General features: G+C 38.3%; 1 protein-coding gene across 2 annotated transcripts in view; it reads right to left on the bottom strand.

Annotated features, from left to right (window-relative positions):
* Positions 1-1,576: 1,576 nt before the first annotated feature.
* Positions 1,577-19,184, bottom strand: part of TBC1D9 (TBC1 domain family member 9) — a 51,563-nt gene continuing 33,955 nt past the window's right edge. Inside the window, exons 11-21 of one of the 2 annotated variants that reach the window (XM_035552302.2) lie at positions 18,007-18,124; positions 16,789-17,074; positions 16,035-16,164; positions 13,736-13,834; positions 13,549-13,617; positions 12,426-12,666; positions 6,816-6,881; positions 5,738-5,824; positions 4,998-5,072; positions 4,780-4,880; positions 1,577-3,815 (exon numbers count right to left, since the gene is read on the bottom strand). In XM_035552302.2, coding sequence (XP_035408195.1) covers positions 3,090-3,815; positions 4,780-4,880; positions 4,998-5,072; positions 5,738-5,824; positions 6,816-6,881; positions 12,426-12,666; positions 13,549-13,617; positions 13,736-13,834; positions 16,035-16,164; positions 16,789-17,074; positions 18,007-18,124 — 1,998 coding nt within the window. In that variant the 3' untranslated portion in view covers positions 1,577-3,089. Of the gene's footprint in view, positions 3,816-4,779; positions 4,884-4,997; positions 5,073-5,737; positions 5,825-6,815; positions 6,882-12,425; positions 12,667-13,548; positions 13,618-13,735; positions 13,835-16,034; positions 16,165-16,788; positions 17,075-18,006; positions 18,125-19,184 lie in introns of both variants that reach the window. The other variant, XM_035552297.2, reaches the window with a different exon arrangement.

Here is a 19,184-nt window from a genome sequence, read left to right as displayed (position 1 = left end):
TTTATAAAACAACCTCCCACTCCCCCATCACTTGCTGTCTCTTTGCAGGCAGCACCCCCCTGACCACCAGGCTCCCCCAGATCAGACAAGCAGAGCTTATCAGCATCCGGTCACAAGTTTCAGTTCCAAAGAGGAAGGAGATCTTATCTTCCCTCTTTTCTTCTATCTACGAGATTAACAACCTTAACTAAACTCTACAGTTCACAGACTAAAAACAGTCTCTATCTCAAAGCATATCAATCAGCTGATTTGCTTGCACAGCATGCCCACGCATACAAGTAAGACTTTAAATGTTCACTCACATTTTCTTGAAGGTCTTCATGTGACTGTGTGCTGGTCAGACAAACTCTGGCAACTTTCTTCTCACCATCTTGCAGCAGGTCTTGCCATCAAATAGCCAACTGCCAGGTGGCCATTGGGTGTGGTCTTGGCCAGGTGAGCAGCCTTACAAAGTATCTGGACAAAATCAGCTCATCCGGCTGCTTCCTCTAGCAAAGCAACACTTAGATGATGATGTGGCTTACATTTAAAAACTTTGTTGGGACAGTTGTGCTAGCATGGCAAGGAAATCTTGCACAAAAGAATCACCTTGTAACACCAGAGATCTTTGTGGATGCCTCTCCTTATTAACAGGAGTTGTAACAGCAACATAACTTCCAGGATAAAAGCTCCACTGCCAGCCCCTTCTGGTAGAGCAAAACTGGCAAACCCTTTCAGGATGAAATGTTCTTCAGCTGTGATCTGTGCACCTCTAGGGCTGTGTGGGAGATTGCTGATTTATTTTGGGGGTCTGCAAACTGAAAAAGGTCCAGTCTGCTTAAGGAAGTGTTGAAGATTTCTGTGATAACTTACTTAGCTGCCAGGCATTTACAATAAAACACCCTGTTCTGGCCTTGGCATATGAAGTTAAAACACTCAAAGTCATATTCTTCAGAACAGTGACTGCAGCTTCAAATGAATGTCACGATTTGATATGCATGTAAACCAACTTACTCGCAAGAAATGAAAAGTAAAAAGATCGAGACAAGGATATGTGAGCACAGCCATTAACTCAAAGTGCTCAGAAGCTAACAGATTAACAGCTTTTTTTTTTTTTCCAAATTAACTTTATATACATACAGAGAATGAGATGGTAAATTTCAAAAATAAATATATGTTTACTGAATAGATATATATTATCAGTTCTGTAACCATCATGGTTGAGAGGCTGAAAGCTTACCCTGTGAAAAACATTCTAATATATAAAAACTTAAAAGCGTGTCTAGTAAGCTACAGCAAAACACAGGTGGTTTATAGAATACCTGTGGGTCTTAAAAAGTATTAACAACTGTTTTCACCAAATGTGAGCATAACACAAAAATGTTTCAAGAAGCTGGGCAGTGTGAGAGGCCTACATGGGTTGCTTGTTGCAGATGGAATTAAACACGTTCAAGTGTTAAACAAACAAACCAAGGCATGGAAACAGCAAATGTTTTTGTTCTGAAAACTGGTGTTGAAGATTCAAAATCATTTGCCTCTGTAATAAAACCCAATCACCTACTTTCCCTCTAGCATGACTTTAATAGTTAAAAATCACATCTGTGCAGTGTATTTTATTTGTTCACATTACCCTATTTGTGGTTAAAAACCACTTTATCTGACAGTTTAAAAGCATTCTTTTAAAACAAAAGAATTAAACACAGCTTCAGCTAAAAATCTGCAAGTTACATGGATGCAATATACAGGAGTATAAAAAAATCAACAGTATTCTACAGAAAATATTCTCAAAGCAGCAAACAAAGATTAGGCATATAGGCATGATCCTGAACTGAACAAATATGAATTATAAAACAGCTAACAAAATAATAATTAAAAAAAATCCTCAATATCTGTATAAAAGAAGCAAGGATTCAAAGTGCAGGTGCTCCCGTTTTCATTTTAACATATTATTCAGTAAGCTGATACAGGATACTATTTATTTTATATAAAGTGACAGTGTTCTCAGTAAGACTTAAACATTCAGTTACATTATCTTGCAGATTTTTTTCATTATTTCTACTTTACACTGTTGTAAATGAAGACTTATGCAATACAGGTTTTTAACTTCTTAATCTAACAAGGATATAATAGGTTGGTGGTAAAGGTTAGTTTTAAGAGCTAAGTTATATATGCTGTAGATCCAGCTATAGATTTATTTATTTTTAAACATCTTTCATTTTTTTAAAAGGGACTCCACCAATCTGTTCAGGTACCTGCATACACTGTATTTGGAGCACAACAGCAAGGCTTCCAAGTCTACTTGTTAGGAATACAGCTCCAGGCATGGTCATGCTAGAGAATTTCCCTTGGTGGCCACTGTTGGGGAAGGACTTTCCCTCTGCTCAGTTTGGTAAAACCGGAGGTGGCTGAACCCAGAGAAAGGCAAATGGGCTGTGCGTCCTGTTGGAGCAAAAATCATCACATTTAACCACATTTGCCTGACATGCCAGCTGGACTTGGAATGCACTTCTCATTTCTGAGTGTACCATTCTCAAGCAGGGGAAATTATGATCCAGGCAGGTATCAGTGAAGTGTTTCTTCATGTATTCAAAAAATAAAATTGAAGCATGCATTAAAAAATGTTATCCTCTTTAAAAAAAAAAAAGTTGTATGAAATAAAGTTATACTTCTGGAATGCTGCCTGGAACTTTATTTCACCCCGAAGTCCTATTCAGGTTGACAGTGTCCCTTTAAATTTTAGGTACTGTTTTTTTTTTTTTTTCTCCCAATAATCAGATCTCTGTATATGTGTATTTTAAAAATGCACACAAATATCGGCATTAAGTTTATATTTAGAAGTTAAGAACTAATCTTTACCATTTTATATTGACAGCAAGGTTAATAATACACACACTTCACTGACAACTGTTATTTTTTTTTCTGTACTTTGAATAAAATTTGCATTCGTGTAACATTTCCCACAGAAAGAGTGATTATATTTCAAGATAATTAAGTTTGCACCCCAACATTTTCACATTAGTGAAAACAATCATATTTTGAAAATACCAGGGCCTGTGCCAGGTACTAATAAATACATAATAAAAAAAATAAATAAAAAACCCAACTGCCTTTTATCCCGACATAGTAGAGATTTCATAGTCACTGGCCGAGGTTATTGGTTTACCCATCATCCTTACATTTTTAGCATTAGTAATCCTAGCCATCATGGACACAGGCTTGTCAAAGTACCTAACCAGCGCTGGCTCAGTCAAAAGGGAGGCTAAAAATTGTTCAAAGGTGATAGCCCAGTCTCTGTCAATGCTAGTGCTTCTATGAAGAGAAGTGGTGTGGTTGCTCCGTACTAAAACGGTGTCTTCACCGATGTCCTCGCAATGCAGCTTTTCTTCTTCATGTGAACCTGCACTCAGTACCGAGTAGGAGGACATCGAACTATCATCTTTTGTATCGTCATCGGAAATGAGCATGGAAGAACAGGCTCCGTTGTCCCTGGGAGAAGAGTCTTCGAGCTTAATGTCTTCCATCTGCATGCCCAGGGTGCTGTCGGTGCAAACTGCCTCCTCATCGTTGGTGGCAAGGCTGCCTTGGAACGGCTTGTGCTGTTCAAGGGGGTACTGCTGGCTGTCTTTTTTCTGAAACAGCTCGCTCTGAATAGTTTTACTGCAATTGTTACTGCTGCTGTCTGTCTCTTTTGTGGGCTGCACTGTGAAGAGCTTACCAACTTCACCTATCTCCAAAAGCAAGCTTGTCACAGCAGCGGTAGCGTGGTACAGATCTTGCTCATTGGGGTCTTCACTGAACATATTATACATTGTCTTGCACAGTTCAATGAACTGTCCCTAAGCACAGAGGGAGGAAACATTAATGAGAGCATTAAATTCAGCTTTTGAGATCTAGTATATCAGTTTAAAAGAAGTTTGGAATGGAGGCAAGACACAATTGTTTATATGATTAAACTGAAATTGAAAATACTCTGTGTATACTCTAGAAAGCATTTTCTATGATTAGACAGCCAGATGTGCTGCTGCCTGCCTGTCTCAGCTATTTACAATAAACTGCTGGTTGTTCCTTACAATATATGATAAATATATCTCTCTGCAGCCACAGGAGGGCAACAGAGGATGAGCAGTGAGACAGAGCAGTAATTTTGGTGGCTTTTCTTGTTGGAAGAATGCTAAGTATAACTAGTGGCTTGATAAAACTAATGAGAAGTAATGAGAATTGAAGGAAGTGACCGGCAGTACTCTCTTAATTGGCAGTGGTAACTCAGTTCAATGCAAGCCTTTCAAAATTCAAAACTGACTAATAGGAAGGAGATTTGCTTAGGGCTACCTAAAGTACGAAGTATTGTTCTAAAAGGAGTACACCTTCCCTATATGCTCTGTAAGGAATGGCTGTCCCAATGGGTCTTTATCCTCCTTCACTGCAATAAATCTAAGGCAAATAAGACTGATAGTATAAATCACAAAATGCAAAATGCTTCTTGCATGTAATGTCTATTAGACATTATGCGGTAGCTGGTAATACTCTGTGTCCTATCACCCTTTGTCTAGAGATCTAAATAAAAAATTATCATTCCTATCTGTGCATCTCACTTTTAGGATGTTTTGGGAGCTGAATGCCAGTATGTTGAAGACAACTAACTTCTATATTCAGCTGACTGCTGTGTTGGTTAAAAAAAAAAAAAAAAAAAAGCATCTGCCTCAAAATAATACCTTTAATTAGCATGAATGTATGAATATTTGTAAGTATGCAAAAAAAAAAAGTTTAAAGTTCATTAAAAATACGTGTCAGCAGAAGTACCTGATTCAGCCTGGGCAAGTCCTTTGAGTTTTTTGCTTTGGATTTATTCTCTTGGCTCCACATTCTCAGGTAGTTTCGATTCTCTTGTGAACTCTTCTTGCCTACTGTCAACAAAGTAACCAGAGATGCAGAAAAAGTCCACGAAGAAACTCTACATTAATACTTTTTTCCATTTTCAAAAGGAGCGTTTTGTCAAGAAATGAAAGATGTGTGCATACCTTTGTCTGTTTTCAGACTCACTGTAACAAACCCATCGTCTACTCCCTGTTTGTTCCTGCTGTCTAGGCCAACAACTAGGAAGCAGAGGGGTGGGGAGAGAGAAAGATTAGTGTAGTCTTAGCTGCATATATACATTTCATGTGTACAGTGCAAAATAAAGAAAACGTTCACACTACAGAAAATGCAGAGTAAAAATGGTAAGACTAAACCATGATTTCTGCTTATTCTTAAATGTGCTCATAAATCCCTTATAATAATATAAATACTAACACAGGGACCATCTTGGCTTTTGTTTATGTAGTACAACGATTATTAGCTTGTGTTACCACAACCCAAACAGCATCTAAAGAGATTCAACTGAACTACATTTTGGTATATCTGTTGGCTCCAGTTTTTAGAACTTCCTAAGTTCTGTGATCCAAATATATCATGAAAGCCGATATATTTATTGCCATTCTCCATCAAGAAATATTATGCAGCAGTTATCACAAAATTAATTCCATAGTAACACACTGATGACATTATTCTGAGAGCATTTCTCCAAAGCACAATGCAGTGGACCCCTTAGCACACACACACACCTTTAAGGATACCAAACTACATACAAAGGCCACATACTTCTTTTTACAGAAAATAGTTCGCTTACAGTGTATAACCCAATAAAAAAGTAGCTTTTTAAGAAGGCATGGTGTTCGAAATGCATTTTGTTCTTTTCAGACCCAAGACAAAAGATGCCTACCGTGCGTACATTCTGGTGTAATGTCTTCAAAAAAGTACTGTGTGGCTTCAAAAGCAGAGTCTGGCTCTTCTTGCTCAGGGGATGGATCTAAACAATATTATAAAACTCTATTTCATCAAAAACTCAACACTTTAATCAAAAACTAGAACATATTCCCATTGATAAGAGTTTAGAATTTCATTTTTTAGAAGTAATAGAGTGAGGATGTGAAAGGTTGGGGATCATCTGTATTCAACTCATGGGAAATGAATCAACTGGATCTACTACTACCTTGTTATCGTCGTTCCACTACCCCCAAATCCATCTCTGTCTGGCTCTTTGCCTTCAGAGGCTGGCTTGCCTGTCTTCCCAAGTCTAACTTCCATTACATTTTTCTGTGCAGCTCAGCATGTCCTAAAAAGGATAGGAACCCCTTCCTAGCTGGAAACAGTCTATCATGATTGGGTATGAGCTTACCAGTTCCTGAATACCAGAACAGACATTCTTAGAACTGGATCTCTTCTGCTTAATAAATTTTTGTTTGTTTCTTTCTTTCTTTCTAGTTAAGCTAGTGAATCACTCAAGCCTACCTCCAGCAAACCCAGCCGTGAGCAATCAAAGCACAAGGAGTGAACGCACCTGTGATACAATCTGGATTTTAAAACAAACAGTCTCTTTCTGAAAATATTTGGACCAGCTCAGTGGGGAATGCTAGAAGGGCTGGGGACAGAAACAAGTAACCAGGGCACACAGGAATGCTTCAAGCTAGCTTCGCTGTTAAAGAAAACGTATTATGGTAACAAACCCTAAAGAACACTGTATTTGTTGTGCAGGGTGGAAGTCACCAGCCCCAGGTAAACTTGCAAGAAACCCATACAAACGGCCTTTTTGTGACAGGAGCAATAGAGGACTGCATGGTGCTTTCAGACTTTCTAAATCCATTTCTGACTAAGGTAACAGCTCTCTTATTTTACTACTGCATAAACTAATAAAATAATTTGTACAAATTAATTTTAATTGGGACAGCTATTTGTTTACAACTCTGCTCCAAATGTCAGTTCTCACCAAAAAGCAAGCTATTTTAATATAATTTACTTACCAGGCAAAACATGCATTTTGTACAGCAGCTTTAGCTTCTCTGTAAGATCTCCATGGCATGCTGCACCTAAGCAGTATTATATACAATATGTTAGTACTCAACATTCAATACCATTCTATTTATTATTGCTACAATATTGCATTTAGAAGCTACTACATTCACTCTGGCAAGTACTATACTCCCTTTACAGCCCAAGACAGATCATAAAACAATCATTTGAAATTCTAAGATCATACAGCCTGTGGTAGAAATACCAAAAAAACACAGACCAACTTACTCTAAATTTTGTACTTCAACCTTAGGTTCTTTATTAAATGTTTATTTTGTAACTTAAAAATATCCTGTGATCATCATGTTGACGCTAAGAAAGGCCTCCAGCTAAAAGTTAAGAAGACATTTTTATGTGGACTTCATCTTCCTGATATGAGGATCCAAAAACATCACATGACTTAATAAGATGTTTATGAGGAAAAAAAAAAAAAGAAATTCAAGCAAACACTACTCATCAGCCACAAGCTAAACTGATGTTTACGCATTACCCTCTATCCACTTCAAACCCTTTCTTTGTGGCCTACAATAAAATTAGCTATATGAAATCCAAGCAGTCTGTTGCAGACTACTGTATTAATTAAGCTGATGTTAGTTAATTTGAAAGTACTGAAATGACCTATAATCAGACTTCTTCATAAATCATACTTTTTATGACATACAAGTCATAAATAAATGAATTAACATTCATTAACAAGGTTAAGCAAAGACTTATTTCACCTTACAGTGTCAACCTACCTCTGCTACGCAAACTACAACAAAGTATGGACTGTACAATCACAGTCTATAGAAAAGCTTATGATTGCAATAAATACATGTTAGGCTGAAAAAATAGGTGCATCTACATTAGCCATTTTGCTTGTAACCTGGTGCCTTTTTTAAGTGCAAAACCTCCTTTTGTTCATATCTGGTATACCACATTGTGCAGATGATGTTTTCTCTTCTGGTGAAACGATGTCTTAGGTTATGCACACAGGTACCATGTGATGTGTTGCACTGATAAAGGTGACATGAAATAACCCAGGTACAGAACAGGCTGCAGTTCTGTGTCCTACAGCAATGGTTAGGGATGCATTCACCAAAATAGCATTCAGGGCACAGGGTATCTTGTGACATCTGTTGGCTTCTTCTCGCTGTCCCCAGGTGTGATGAGAATTGAAAAAGCTTAAGTGTCATTGCTTTTTCCTTTTGTCCTGAAATGGATCCATGTGTGCTTCCTAATGCCAGGCCCTTTTTCTCCTCAAAATGTACATGAATGAAGACAACACAATGCAGGACAAGATGCCATCTAGGTCTCTCCTGGGAATAGGTCAGAAAATTTTTGCAAAGGGAAGAACAGCCAACTGGCTAGTCTCCTTCTGTTACGCTATGCAGGTGCCAAGTCCTTTCTGCGCATAAAGTCATATGTGCACAGTTTTTCAGTCTTCTTTGAGACCATTAACAAAGCAATTAAACAGGTTAGAACTTTATTCTGTTAATATAAAAATGAGTAGCAACATACAAGTGTTGGCCTCAGTTGTCCCTCTCATGAACACATGTAGAGGGCGCAGAGTACCTGTACAGCAGTTAGCTCGCAAAAGGATCATTGGAGGAGTGGTGAGGTTAACACATTGCTTTCTCAACATTCTCCTGCCACGAGTACTTCAAGAAAAGCTTTTCAGAAAAAAAAATACTCAGGTACTCCTTGAGACACACATTTTTCTTGGTGCTGACTTCTTCGTGAGACCAGCAAGAGCTGCAAACACTAGCAGTCACTGAAAAGGTGGAATGGCCACATGCTCCAAGAAGGGAGTATTGCACAGAACCAAACACTTGATGGGAAGTAGGGGGCCACTTTGAGTCCACATGGAAATCTCCCTAGTTTACTGGGATCCTGAGTCAACAACAGATGTGTTTCAATCCAGTGTGGTATGGGGTTGCAGGTGAGCTTCCTCCTGAGTGAATATCCCAAACAGCTCGTAACTAAGGATGACAGCTGTTTCTGAGCAGCACAACTCCTACAGCAAACTGATCAAGACACCTTTTTTGTTTGAACTTCCAATAACATGATACAGGGTAAACATACAGCAAGAAATGCCAGGTTTTTCTATCTTTGCTCAGCTGAGGCCTTAGAAGCACCTAAAGTAGGAGGTTCTTGAGCTGTTCACTGCAAGGTTTATGAAAAGGATTCCCAGTTATAATTACATCTCTCTCATATCCCAAGGATTTCGCGCTGATGTGAAAGAGGGAACCATGGGCCTGTGCTGGCACACAGAACAGCCCTTCTTATTTATGTTTCATGTAGCTGCTGGAAGGAGTCAGCAGCACCAAAGAGAGGCTTTGAGGGAACAAATCCTTGTGGCTACACGGATTAAAGCCATTGAAAAATAGTAGCGAAAAGGAAATGCGTCAGAAGCCAGGGTTGCGTCAGCAGGCAACAAGCATCCTCCAGCATGGTCCAGGACTAGGAGGCACATGAATAGGATGTTTGTTTAGGAGGGAGGAATTCAACTAAGCAGTGCCAGAGTCCAACAGTGCTGTTTGGACAAAACAGTAAGAGAGGACACTGCCACAGGTCACCTTTAGAATACCCATCCCTCTGACCACACTCTCCATCCAGGGCAGTGACAAAGAAAGGCCACAGAGTCCTCTATTGAGCAGGTGGGTCTTTCTCCAGCAGATGCTACTCTGTGTTTGGGTAACTCTCCTACCCAAGGCATATAGGGTGGATGAGGCAGACTGAAGCAGCTGCTGTTTGTAGAAGTTTAAGTCCCTGGACGTGGAAAAGTAAACTCAAACAAATCCCATGCTGTTTTTGTTGACTGCTTTCTTTGTTACCATGAATGTGCTGCTTTATGGAAAAAAAGGGGCGGGGTTGAAGTTGATTTTTAAATTTCAACACATGCCACACTGGGCTTGATTTCTGAAAACTGTGTTTTTGTTAAATGAGCAGTTTTGTCTGCTTTGCCTATCAAAGGTTTTAGTTCAGTCATGTTGGCTTATAGAGGCACACATTAGCACAGTTCATGTTTATTTCTGTTCACAATGTTCAATATTGTTCCTTGTTCTCATTGCTCATTATTTGTTCAAAAAAAAAATCTGTCTGAACCAGTAACAGTAACAATTGTTACTAACAGCATCCTGTAAGCAGTAACCATGGGTCATGTCTCAGAAGGCCATTAGGGTTACCTAGCTAACAGTCTCTCAAATACAATTCAGAAGTGCATCACAGCGCGTTGTTTTTTGTGTGCAATCAGTTTTACTGTCACGTAGCTATTCTGCAGCCACAAAAGAACAGGTATTACCACGCCTGTAAAGAGATTTTAATGCAGCCCTGATGCTTAAATGTTCTCACACTTAAAAAAAAAAAAAAAAAAGTAAAGCTAGGGCAAATAATAGGCTGCCATGAAATCACCCAGAGGACTGGGCTGAGATGTTAGTCAGTTACAGGGAGTAAGGCCTCCCGCTTTATTCAAAAAAAAAAAAAAGTAGCAAGTGTTTGATGGGCAACTGAGATCATGGTGTGCAGTTTTCTGACAAAAAGCTGTTCTCCTCGTACAGCTGCAGGCATGCATGACCACTGCTCAGAAGCAACCTACTATCCTCAAGGCAGCTCTTCTTGCTTTCTGATGCCAGAGACAAAGAAAGTCAAGGCTTCCAGGGATTTTTCTGCCTTACAGACAGGAGGAAAAAAAAGTACGCTTTCTCCTATCTGCTGACAGGACTGCTTTCACCACACGGTCACCTCTTTCCCTTATGCCTAGCTGGGACAAGGTTTCCAAACCCTGTTCTATTATCATGTCAGCTTCTGCTTTACAAAGTGGGGGTGTGGTTTTGTTTTTGAATTTAATGCCCATCTCTCTCCCTCTCCTGTCCTGTTTCCAGTTTTCCTACTACATAGAATGTAAATTCTTTCCTGTTTCTCTCTGTCTGCCAACACTGCTTCTTTCTTACGGGGCAAGCAAAGCCAACATCCTCACTCTGTCCTCCCCCTGGCCCGCATATGTGCATATAAACTTCTCAAAATTCATATTGTTTCTGAACAGTCAGGGGAACAAGTGCTGCCTCTCTCCCTTTTATAAAGCTGGCAGCACTGATAAAAGGTACGCACTCCCAGATTTCCGAAAAAGTTTAAGGAGCAGATGACAAAATGCAATATAACTCAAAGATGAACAGATTTTTTTTTTTTTTTTTTAAGAAAAAAAGACTTCCCAAAAGGAAATACTTGGACTAGAAGTAACCACACCATTAAGCACACAAGCTGCAGGACGTTTTTGTGAGTCAGTCATCAGGGAAATCCAGGCAGGTGTGCACAGAAAATATATGACAGCAGCGTTTTGTGAAGTAGTGTTTTTTTTCATTTAATCTTTAACTATAAAACCAAAAGTGAAATTCTAGAAGGTTACAAGTTCCCTCTGAGAATTCATCCTTCATACAGCACCACTTCCTTCAGATGGTATCTTGAATTGCTGGCCCTTCTTCAGAACCAAGCCCACCTACAAAAGGGTGCATCAAGGTGGAATACAGCTACAGCAAAAACAAGTCAGTTGCAGACTGGACGTGGGCTGTAAAGGGCTCCAATTAAGCCACAAAGCACTTTGGTATGTTGGCACTGATGATGTCCCACAAACATCCTCTTCTGGGATTAAGTCTTTTAGATGCACATGCACTTCAGTGGCAAGCAAAAAGAAAACAGCTGAAATGGTCATGTAAGGTATCGCTTTCCACCAGAAGCTGAGGAATTAAGTGGAAAAGTAGGCAAGTCTTACCAATAACAATAGAGAAAGACACCACCATCCTTTTTGAAGTTTTTGTTTTCTGACTGTTCTCACCAGCACCCACTGAGTATAGAAAAATCACAAAAGAAGCAGCTACTCATTTTCTTTACATCCTTCTTAGGTAATCCTGAGAAATATTCTGTGGTTAACAGCCTAGAGATACCTCCACAACAGAAAGGAGGTTTCAGACCTCCTAATGACAAATTGTTTAGCTGCTGATTCATATGAATTAGGTGCTTTTAGAATCCAGAGAGAGACACTCTTTGTTACAGGCGCAGACTCCCAGAATTTTCTTCTTTAGATTCATAAGGTTTTAAGTGAAGCACTCCCTTAGGACTTTAAGGGAGACCTACAGCTGAGCTCTCAGCTGGGCTTCCTGGGAGAGCTGTGAACATCGCTTCAACCACATACGGGGTACAGGCATGAGGCCATGACCATCACACTGTGGGTGTGCAGAGAACCACAGTGAAACGCACAGTGTGGGCATTGGGTCCTAATGGGTATGTAGTTCTTGTTCACATGTGGTCCTTCTCCCAGTGCAACACACCACTGCCTAATTTAGATGCACCTACTGAGTCCAGCCTGAACCTCTGTGGGAACCACTGCCACAGGCACGATCAAGTTAACTCCACAGTAGCATGTACAGTTCTTAAAACAAAGGTGACTGATTTATGAAAACAGGCATATGTCAAACAAACTCATTATCTGATGACTAATAAAACATCTGTTTGTGACAGATTGGATCCCCTTTAGAAACAAACTGATTTGGTCAGATTATTTCAAGAGTGCTATGAATTCTCCTTACTTAGCCCAGACACGAATTCACGGAAGTTGATGAGCAAGTCTCCATTTTCATCCAGAAGCCTGAATAAGCGTGCAGCTAATACATCTGAATGGGTTCCACATGCCCAAGGAAAGAGAAGAGCAAACATCCCCTTGAACTGTTCAAAATCAATACGGTACTGCTCCAGATAAGGCAGGCTGGGATCATGCCGGTCAATAGCATTGCTGTTTCCTCCCCAGTAGCAGCTAGTCAGATGTTCTGCCTGAACACAAGGCAAATGCTGTGAGATTGTCATCACCTCTGTAAACAACTCATCACTTAGCAATGATAAAAGATCAAATCTCTTACATGCACCCTCTTAACACAAGACTAGCAGATGTATTTCCGTCTACCTAGCCCTTGCAATTCTGCAAGGGATTTCTCCTCTAAACAGCACAAAGTCACTTCCCTCTACAAAAAGAAAAAAAGGAAAAAAGATAAAGCAAAACTTTTTCTGCCTCACATATGGATGAAACATGAAATACCTGTTTTGAACTGAGCAGTAAGCAACTGTGACTTATGCATATACACAGGCAGGTCATGCTCAGTCACCCCTCTCAACCTCACCACACAAAGTCAGAAAGAGGGGAAGTCTCATGAAGGCTTTACTTCCAGAGTGTATGTAAACCAGTATGTACAACCAATTACTAAGATATCACTATACGCCACTATATCTCCATACAATATGTTAAAGCATTAACAATGGCAAAAATCAGCTAGTGTGACATGAAAGTATCAGTAGTAGAATAAAATGATTCCATGATCAATTCTAAAACTTAGGCATAGAGAGACATACGTAAGTTTCTAAAGAGTGATCAAAAACCTCTATATTCACTTTTTTGTAGTATTAGTTTACATCAGCATATTCCTTTTTTCCCCCTCAGACAAATCACTTAGTGCATTACTTCTTCCCTGAGCTTTTAAAAACCTTTTTTTTTTTTTTTTTTTGTATATTCAGCAATCTAGCAGCTAACTCAAGTTTGCATTAAGATATCTGATGGTAACTCAAACCCTCAGCCTGGCCTTGAGAAAACTACAATACCCAATCCCATATCAGATTTAAACATTTGTTTTTCCTGCAAGCACAGGATCACTTCAGCTTTACCTTGAAAAGAGCATACAGTTCCTCCAATTCATCGATAGTAAAAGAAGTCTCCGTCACAATAGTTCGTACCTTTTGAAACATAACATTAACAGATACAGATTTGAAACCCCTGTATCATGAAAAGCTAATTTAATTTCAGAAACTGTCAGACCTTAATATTTGTAAAGAATGTTAATTCTGTACTTACCACATTGCGCTTTGTAGTATCTTCAAGGGTTTGAATAACTTTCAGTCTTTGTTTGAATCTCATTTGTTCAATCAAATCTGCTCGGATACTTCCAAATTTCTTAAGACAAAAAAAAAAAAAGAAAAGGAGGACAGGATAGTGTGGGTATTAGTACTAGGCTTTACTTTGATGTATTCAATATATGAATTTAATTTTGTGAAGGATCATAAGTGGTACAGTTCAAACTGCTGCTAAGGCACTAAGCCATTTATTTTTCTAACACACGATGAAGTTATGAAGACTTTAGAAATTTGTCCCTAGATTCTATTTTTCCCAAATAACTTATTTTATTTTGAAAGTACTTTATTAAGTTATAAATCCTCACATTTCAATCTCAGTAGTTAGAAATCTCCATGGCAAATCTCTGTGAACAGATTGTTTCACAACTCCTTCTGAAGGGTTTTATTTCAGCTTCTCCTGGAACATCTTTTATTTGCCACAACACAAAGAAGATATTCAGACTAACTGGATCTGTAACAGCAGATACAGGACAGTATAGCAGTCCTTACATTCCTAAGTATCTGAAACCAACCAACAGGAATGCAACTTCCATTAGGAAGAAGATTCTCAAAAGTGCCTAAGTCTTATTTTCAGGTTTCCCCCCTGCCCCCACAATGCACGTAAATCTCAGGGAGCTCCTAGATACACTACAGAAGCATCCTAGAGGAAAGCCTACTGGGAATAACATTTCATGCTCTCATATGTAGAGAAATGACTACTGTCTAACATTTCTTTTTATGAATTATAAGTAAAAGTTTTTTGCCATCAAGAAAACACCTGTAACGTACTTAGAAATGCACAGAAGAGCACCAAAACCAATAATGCTACCTGTAAAACTAAGAGGGGTGTGGCAAGATGGATTTATATTGCCAATTCAATTGCATCTAGCACATTCTTGTGTGGCCAAGTTAGCACTAAAGTTGTGATGCTACTTGCACCTTTATCATGTACCTTAGGAGTAAAAAGATGTTTATGTGCTTGGAATATTTTTAAAATAAAAAAGTCTTCTGAAAAAAAAAAGTAATCTAGATAAACATCCAAGAACATCAAGTACCACAGAGGTCATAAAAGTCTTGAAAAGAGAGGCTTTTTGTGCCTCTGAAATCACATCTATTCCAGTAATCAGGGACAATTCTCTGGTTTGGAGGAATAAAAGGAATTAACCATGTGACAACTCTGAAAATCCGAATTTACAGTCCATTGACAGCTAGTGAACAATGCACAGGCTTCTAACTCTGCAGTGATTTTGCATTATTTCAGTCGCTTCTACTGTAATCATCACAATACCAGGCTCCTGAATTGATTACCAAATTCAAAGAAAACATAGAAGATCGCTTACAAAAAAAGTATTTTCAATAAATAAATAAATCACTGGCATAGTAGATTGTATTTGTTACTTATATTCTCGTCTCAAGAGTCAAACGTTCCTCAGTATATTCTATGCTGAAGGACAAACTGAACCACGTTAATAAGGCATGGAAGGTTTAGGGGCACAGGAAGTGCTTCTGAAACAGCTGTCATATTGTTAACATATACCTACATTTTGAGCTGAAAATACTAGTTAAGTCTGTATGTCAATACAGGAAAGGAAAAAAGGAAATTAAGAATTAGTCCTTTAAGTTACTTTTTTTTTTTTAATAAAAATATCATCAGTGTAATCATCAGGGATATTTTAATTGTTTTTTTTTTGTTTGTTTGTTTGTTTGTTTTAATTTAAGGACAATGAAACTCATTTACAAGTTTTAGTTTTCTTGTAGGCTTTGTTCTGTGCTTTACAGATATTGGTTATTACCAGCTCATTTCACTTGAAAATATTTTACCTTTGTGACCCTGGGTCACTAATTTCTCTATTATCACCAATCAGCACTAGCTGAAAACTTAAAAAGAACAAAGTTCCACTGATAATGGCAAGGTCTCGTGAAATCCCATTGATTTCACTAACATTGCAGTTGGGAAAGGCATGAAAATCTTACAATAAAATTAACAGTTTGTGAATTACAAGTTCAGCCTTTTGTTTGTAAGCTACTTTTTGGTCGCGAGCTGCTCTCCTGTGATGTGGCATGCTTCTATGCAAGACAGCTGCAAAAGTTTAAGTTAAAAGAAAAAAAGACTAACCCCCTAGCCCATTTTGGCCTTCTGAGATGAGTACTTCTTCCATGTCCTTCCAATTCCAAGCAAAGCCAAACTACAAAGAACCAAAATCCTCTATAAAGAAGAACTGTTGCAGGTTGGCAAGTTCCCTTGAGAAATCCTATCCTACCTCATAGGAAGATCGGATTAGTCTGAAGATATCCACCTCGGGATAAGGCTCTACATCATCACTGAGCAACGAGTGAAGGTGAGGAATGGGTGGAAGAGTGCTGTCCTTATTAGTTACGCTGTCCAAATACCTGGTGAGAAAAAGAAAATTAAATGAGAAACCCAGGATTCATTTGTACTCCTTCCCTTCTGAGGGCTAGTGGAATAAGGGTTACATATAAACTAATTAAATGTAAAAACAATCATGTAAATTGAATGAATTTACATGATTTTTGACATCAGTGCATGTCAAGAAATTGGGGGTTACATACAGCAGTAGCAGATCGTATTAAATGACTCAACCTAGTCTACTGGCCTCCTGTTCCACCAAAATGCATTTGTCTACCTAACGTGTCTGAGTTCTATCTGAGTTCACTCTCAAAACAATTTCCCTTGAGATCAATCTTTTTTCTTAGCAGCATTTATGTGATAGCACGTAAAAGATGATGTAATAAAAACTATGCAATCAACCAAAATAAGTTTCTATAACTAGGTTTGGGAAGTTTATTTGAACGTCTTGACAGAAGAATTTATTTTATTGGTCACTAAACATTATTTTAAGATGATATAAAGGGCACTGTATATGGGTGGAAAAGGACTTCAAACATGTAAAAGATTTACATTTAGTGCACTGGTTTGAGTATTTCAACGCAGCAGAACACAAATTAGAAAAGGAAGCAAAAAAAAGAAGAAACTTTATTTTCTGTAATATATACCTTCCCAAAACTGTCATGGCTTCTCCATCATCTTTACAGTTGAGCAGCTTATCTACATTAGCATCGAGGACAGCAAGTGCCAACTGAAATATCACCTTTATTCCTTCACAGAAGAAACAATCCACAACCACCACAGCACTCTCAAATGGCATTACACTGAGGAAAAGAGTGAGGAACCAGGACAGGGAAATAGTGGATATTACACCCAAATCCTGCATGCAGTCATAAAGCTGTGGAACATAGTCACGAGCTAACTCTTCAAAGACACCCTGATCCACCAATGCTCCTGTTGAAAATAAATAAGGTTAGATGTCCATTAATTTGGGAGCAACTGAACACATCATCATTTAGGGGAAAAAATATATATTTTTTCCCCATCTCTAGATACAAAAAAGAATATTCTACATGATTCTTATATGAATTTCTTGCTTTCAGGTAAGTATCAGTAATAATTTCACTATTAAGCTGTACATAAAAATTGAACTGTAATAAGTTTTTTTTTTTTTATCGTTTTAATTACACACTTTCTAAGAGCCAACGAATTGTCAAATATGCTCTAAGACCTATAGAAGTTACATTATGGCTTAGTATTTAATACTACCAACAGAATAATACTTTTCAGCATTACCTATCTGAGGCAGCCAATGTGACATGCCTGTGAGGGTATGGATTTATCTTTAAAAAAGAACCGTCTATGAAACATATCTAAGCCATAACATAAGTATCTTAAGCAGGCCAAGACAAGTAATTTCTAAAACTGTATGAGTATCTCAAACATTTGTAAGCTACAGTAAAGACAGCTTCTACTTTCACATACGCAAGGAATCTGCTATCTGAGAGCAACAGCTTTCAGATACTGTCGCTCTTTCGAATCAGATGTGAACAGACACAAAGGTTTCTACTGTAACTTGTCAAAGCTCCTGTTTCCACCTTAGTTAGATATCTGGATCATCTAGAAGTCCAATTTTAGCCTCTCATCTCTTTTGGATTTACCCTATTAAGCCCATTTTAGAATTGCATCTAATCCTAAGTAGGTGAAAAATTTAACTATCACAGTATCTTTTTAGGAAATTGCTTCTACCCTCCTCACTGAGCACACTGTTTTACCACGAGCGTTCTATGCCACAAATGGATCTACACACATGCTTGTTTCAATAGGAGCAATATCAACTCAGGTAATTTTGTACTGCCATTTTAGAAGATTTCTTCATAACATACCAACAACTCTCGTGTTGTAGTAGTCAGGTAGCATACGTTCACACAAAGCCACCAGCAACCAGAAAGCTTCCTCTTCCTTTGCATAAAGGAGAAGTACTGAAGTGACAATATTCATAGCCTAAAAGGAAAGAAATATAATTTGCTAGACCCATTTCTTCAATATCTAACACAGTAAGTGGGCAGATAAGTGCTTACTGTAGTTAGGAAATTAGCTAAATATCCCCATGCAGACCCCAAACTTTTCCCAGTGCTCACAGAACAGCTTGAGAAAGCATCAAATAAACCACAAAAATTAGTTTTAAAAAATAACAAAAACAAACAAAAACCACACGAGATTTCTTTGCATAATTAGGGCCCTACTGAGGTCTGCAAGCATCCAGTTCCACTGCTACTGATATTCTGCTAATCGGTGCTCTTAGGGAATCTGAGTCTGATACTGACAAAATGCCTCCTAGAGCACTGATGATGACCACTGAACTCCTTGCAGAGGTAGGTTACGTTCCCCATGCTTTCTGCCAGTACAAAGCACATAAAAACTATGGACTGAGACAATTGTCTGTTAATAGTGTTAGTCACAAACAACTACAGCGTAGTGAAACAGAAGTCTCTCATTGTTGCTCACTCTCAGTGTTCAACTGTTCACCTGACAGCTTTTTCTATGACGTTTCCCTCCATTTCCAACATCACAACATTGTACAATGACCTCTGAATTGTTTGCTCAGATCCTTTGACTAGACTTCTGTTAGTCTGACAAAATCGAAGTATTTCAGTACCATTTTCTTCTCAGTTTGCCTCATTTCAGATCCTGACTCATTAACATTTTAGGACTCCAGTTTGATCATTACCTATTTCAAAACAGCAATTAATGTTCAACTGAGATTCAGAACAACATTACAACTCTGTCAAAGTCTGTTACTTCCTTTTATCTTGTGTACTATGTATGAAACACTTCAGTGCCTGAATTCTCACTGTAACCACGAATCAGCATTCTGAATGCCATGGACCAAGTCTCAAGGCTCTTAACAATTATCATGGCAGCTTTAGGAACTAGAAACAGTGTCTTTCTACTGATCCTCTGTTAAGCAACCTTTAAAAAAAGGTTACTGTATTGTATTAGTGTTATATTTGCTATTAAGTAATTTATGATGGTATCTGTTAGAATTGCTTATACTTTCACT

This window comes from Cygnus atratus, chromosome 4, assembly GCF_013377495.2.
Source record: "Cygnus atratus isolate AKBS03 ecotype Queensland, Australia chromosome 4, CAtr_DNAZoo_HiC_assembly, whole genome shotgun sequence".
Classification (NCBI taxonomy): Eukaryota; Metazoa; Chordata; class Aves; order Anseriformes; family Anatidae; genus Cygnus; species Cygnus atratus.
This window is presented reverse-complemented; position numbering and strand designations above follow the sequence as displayed.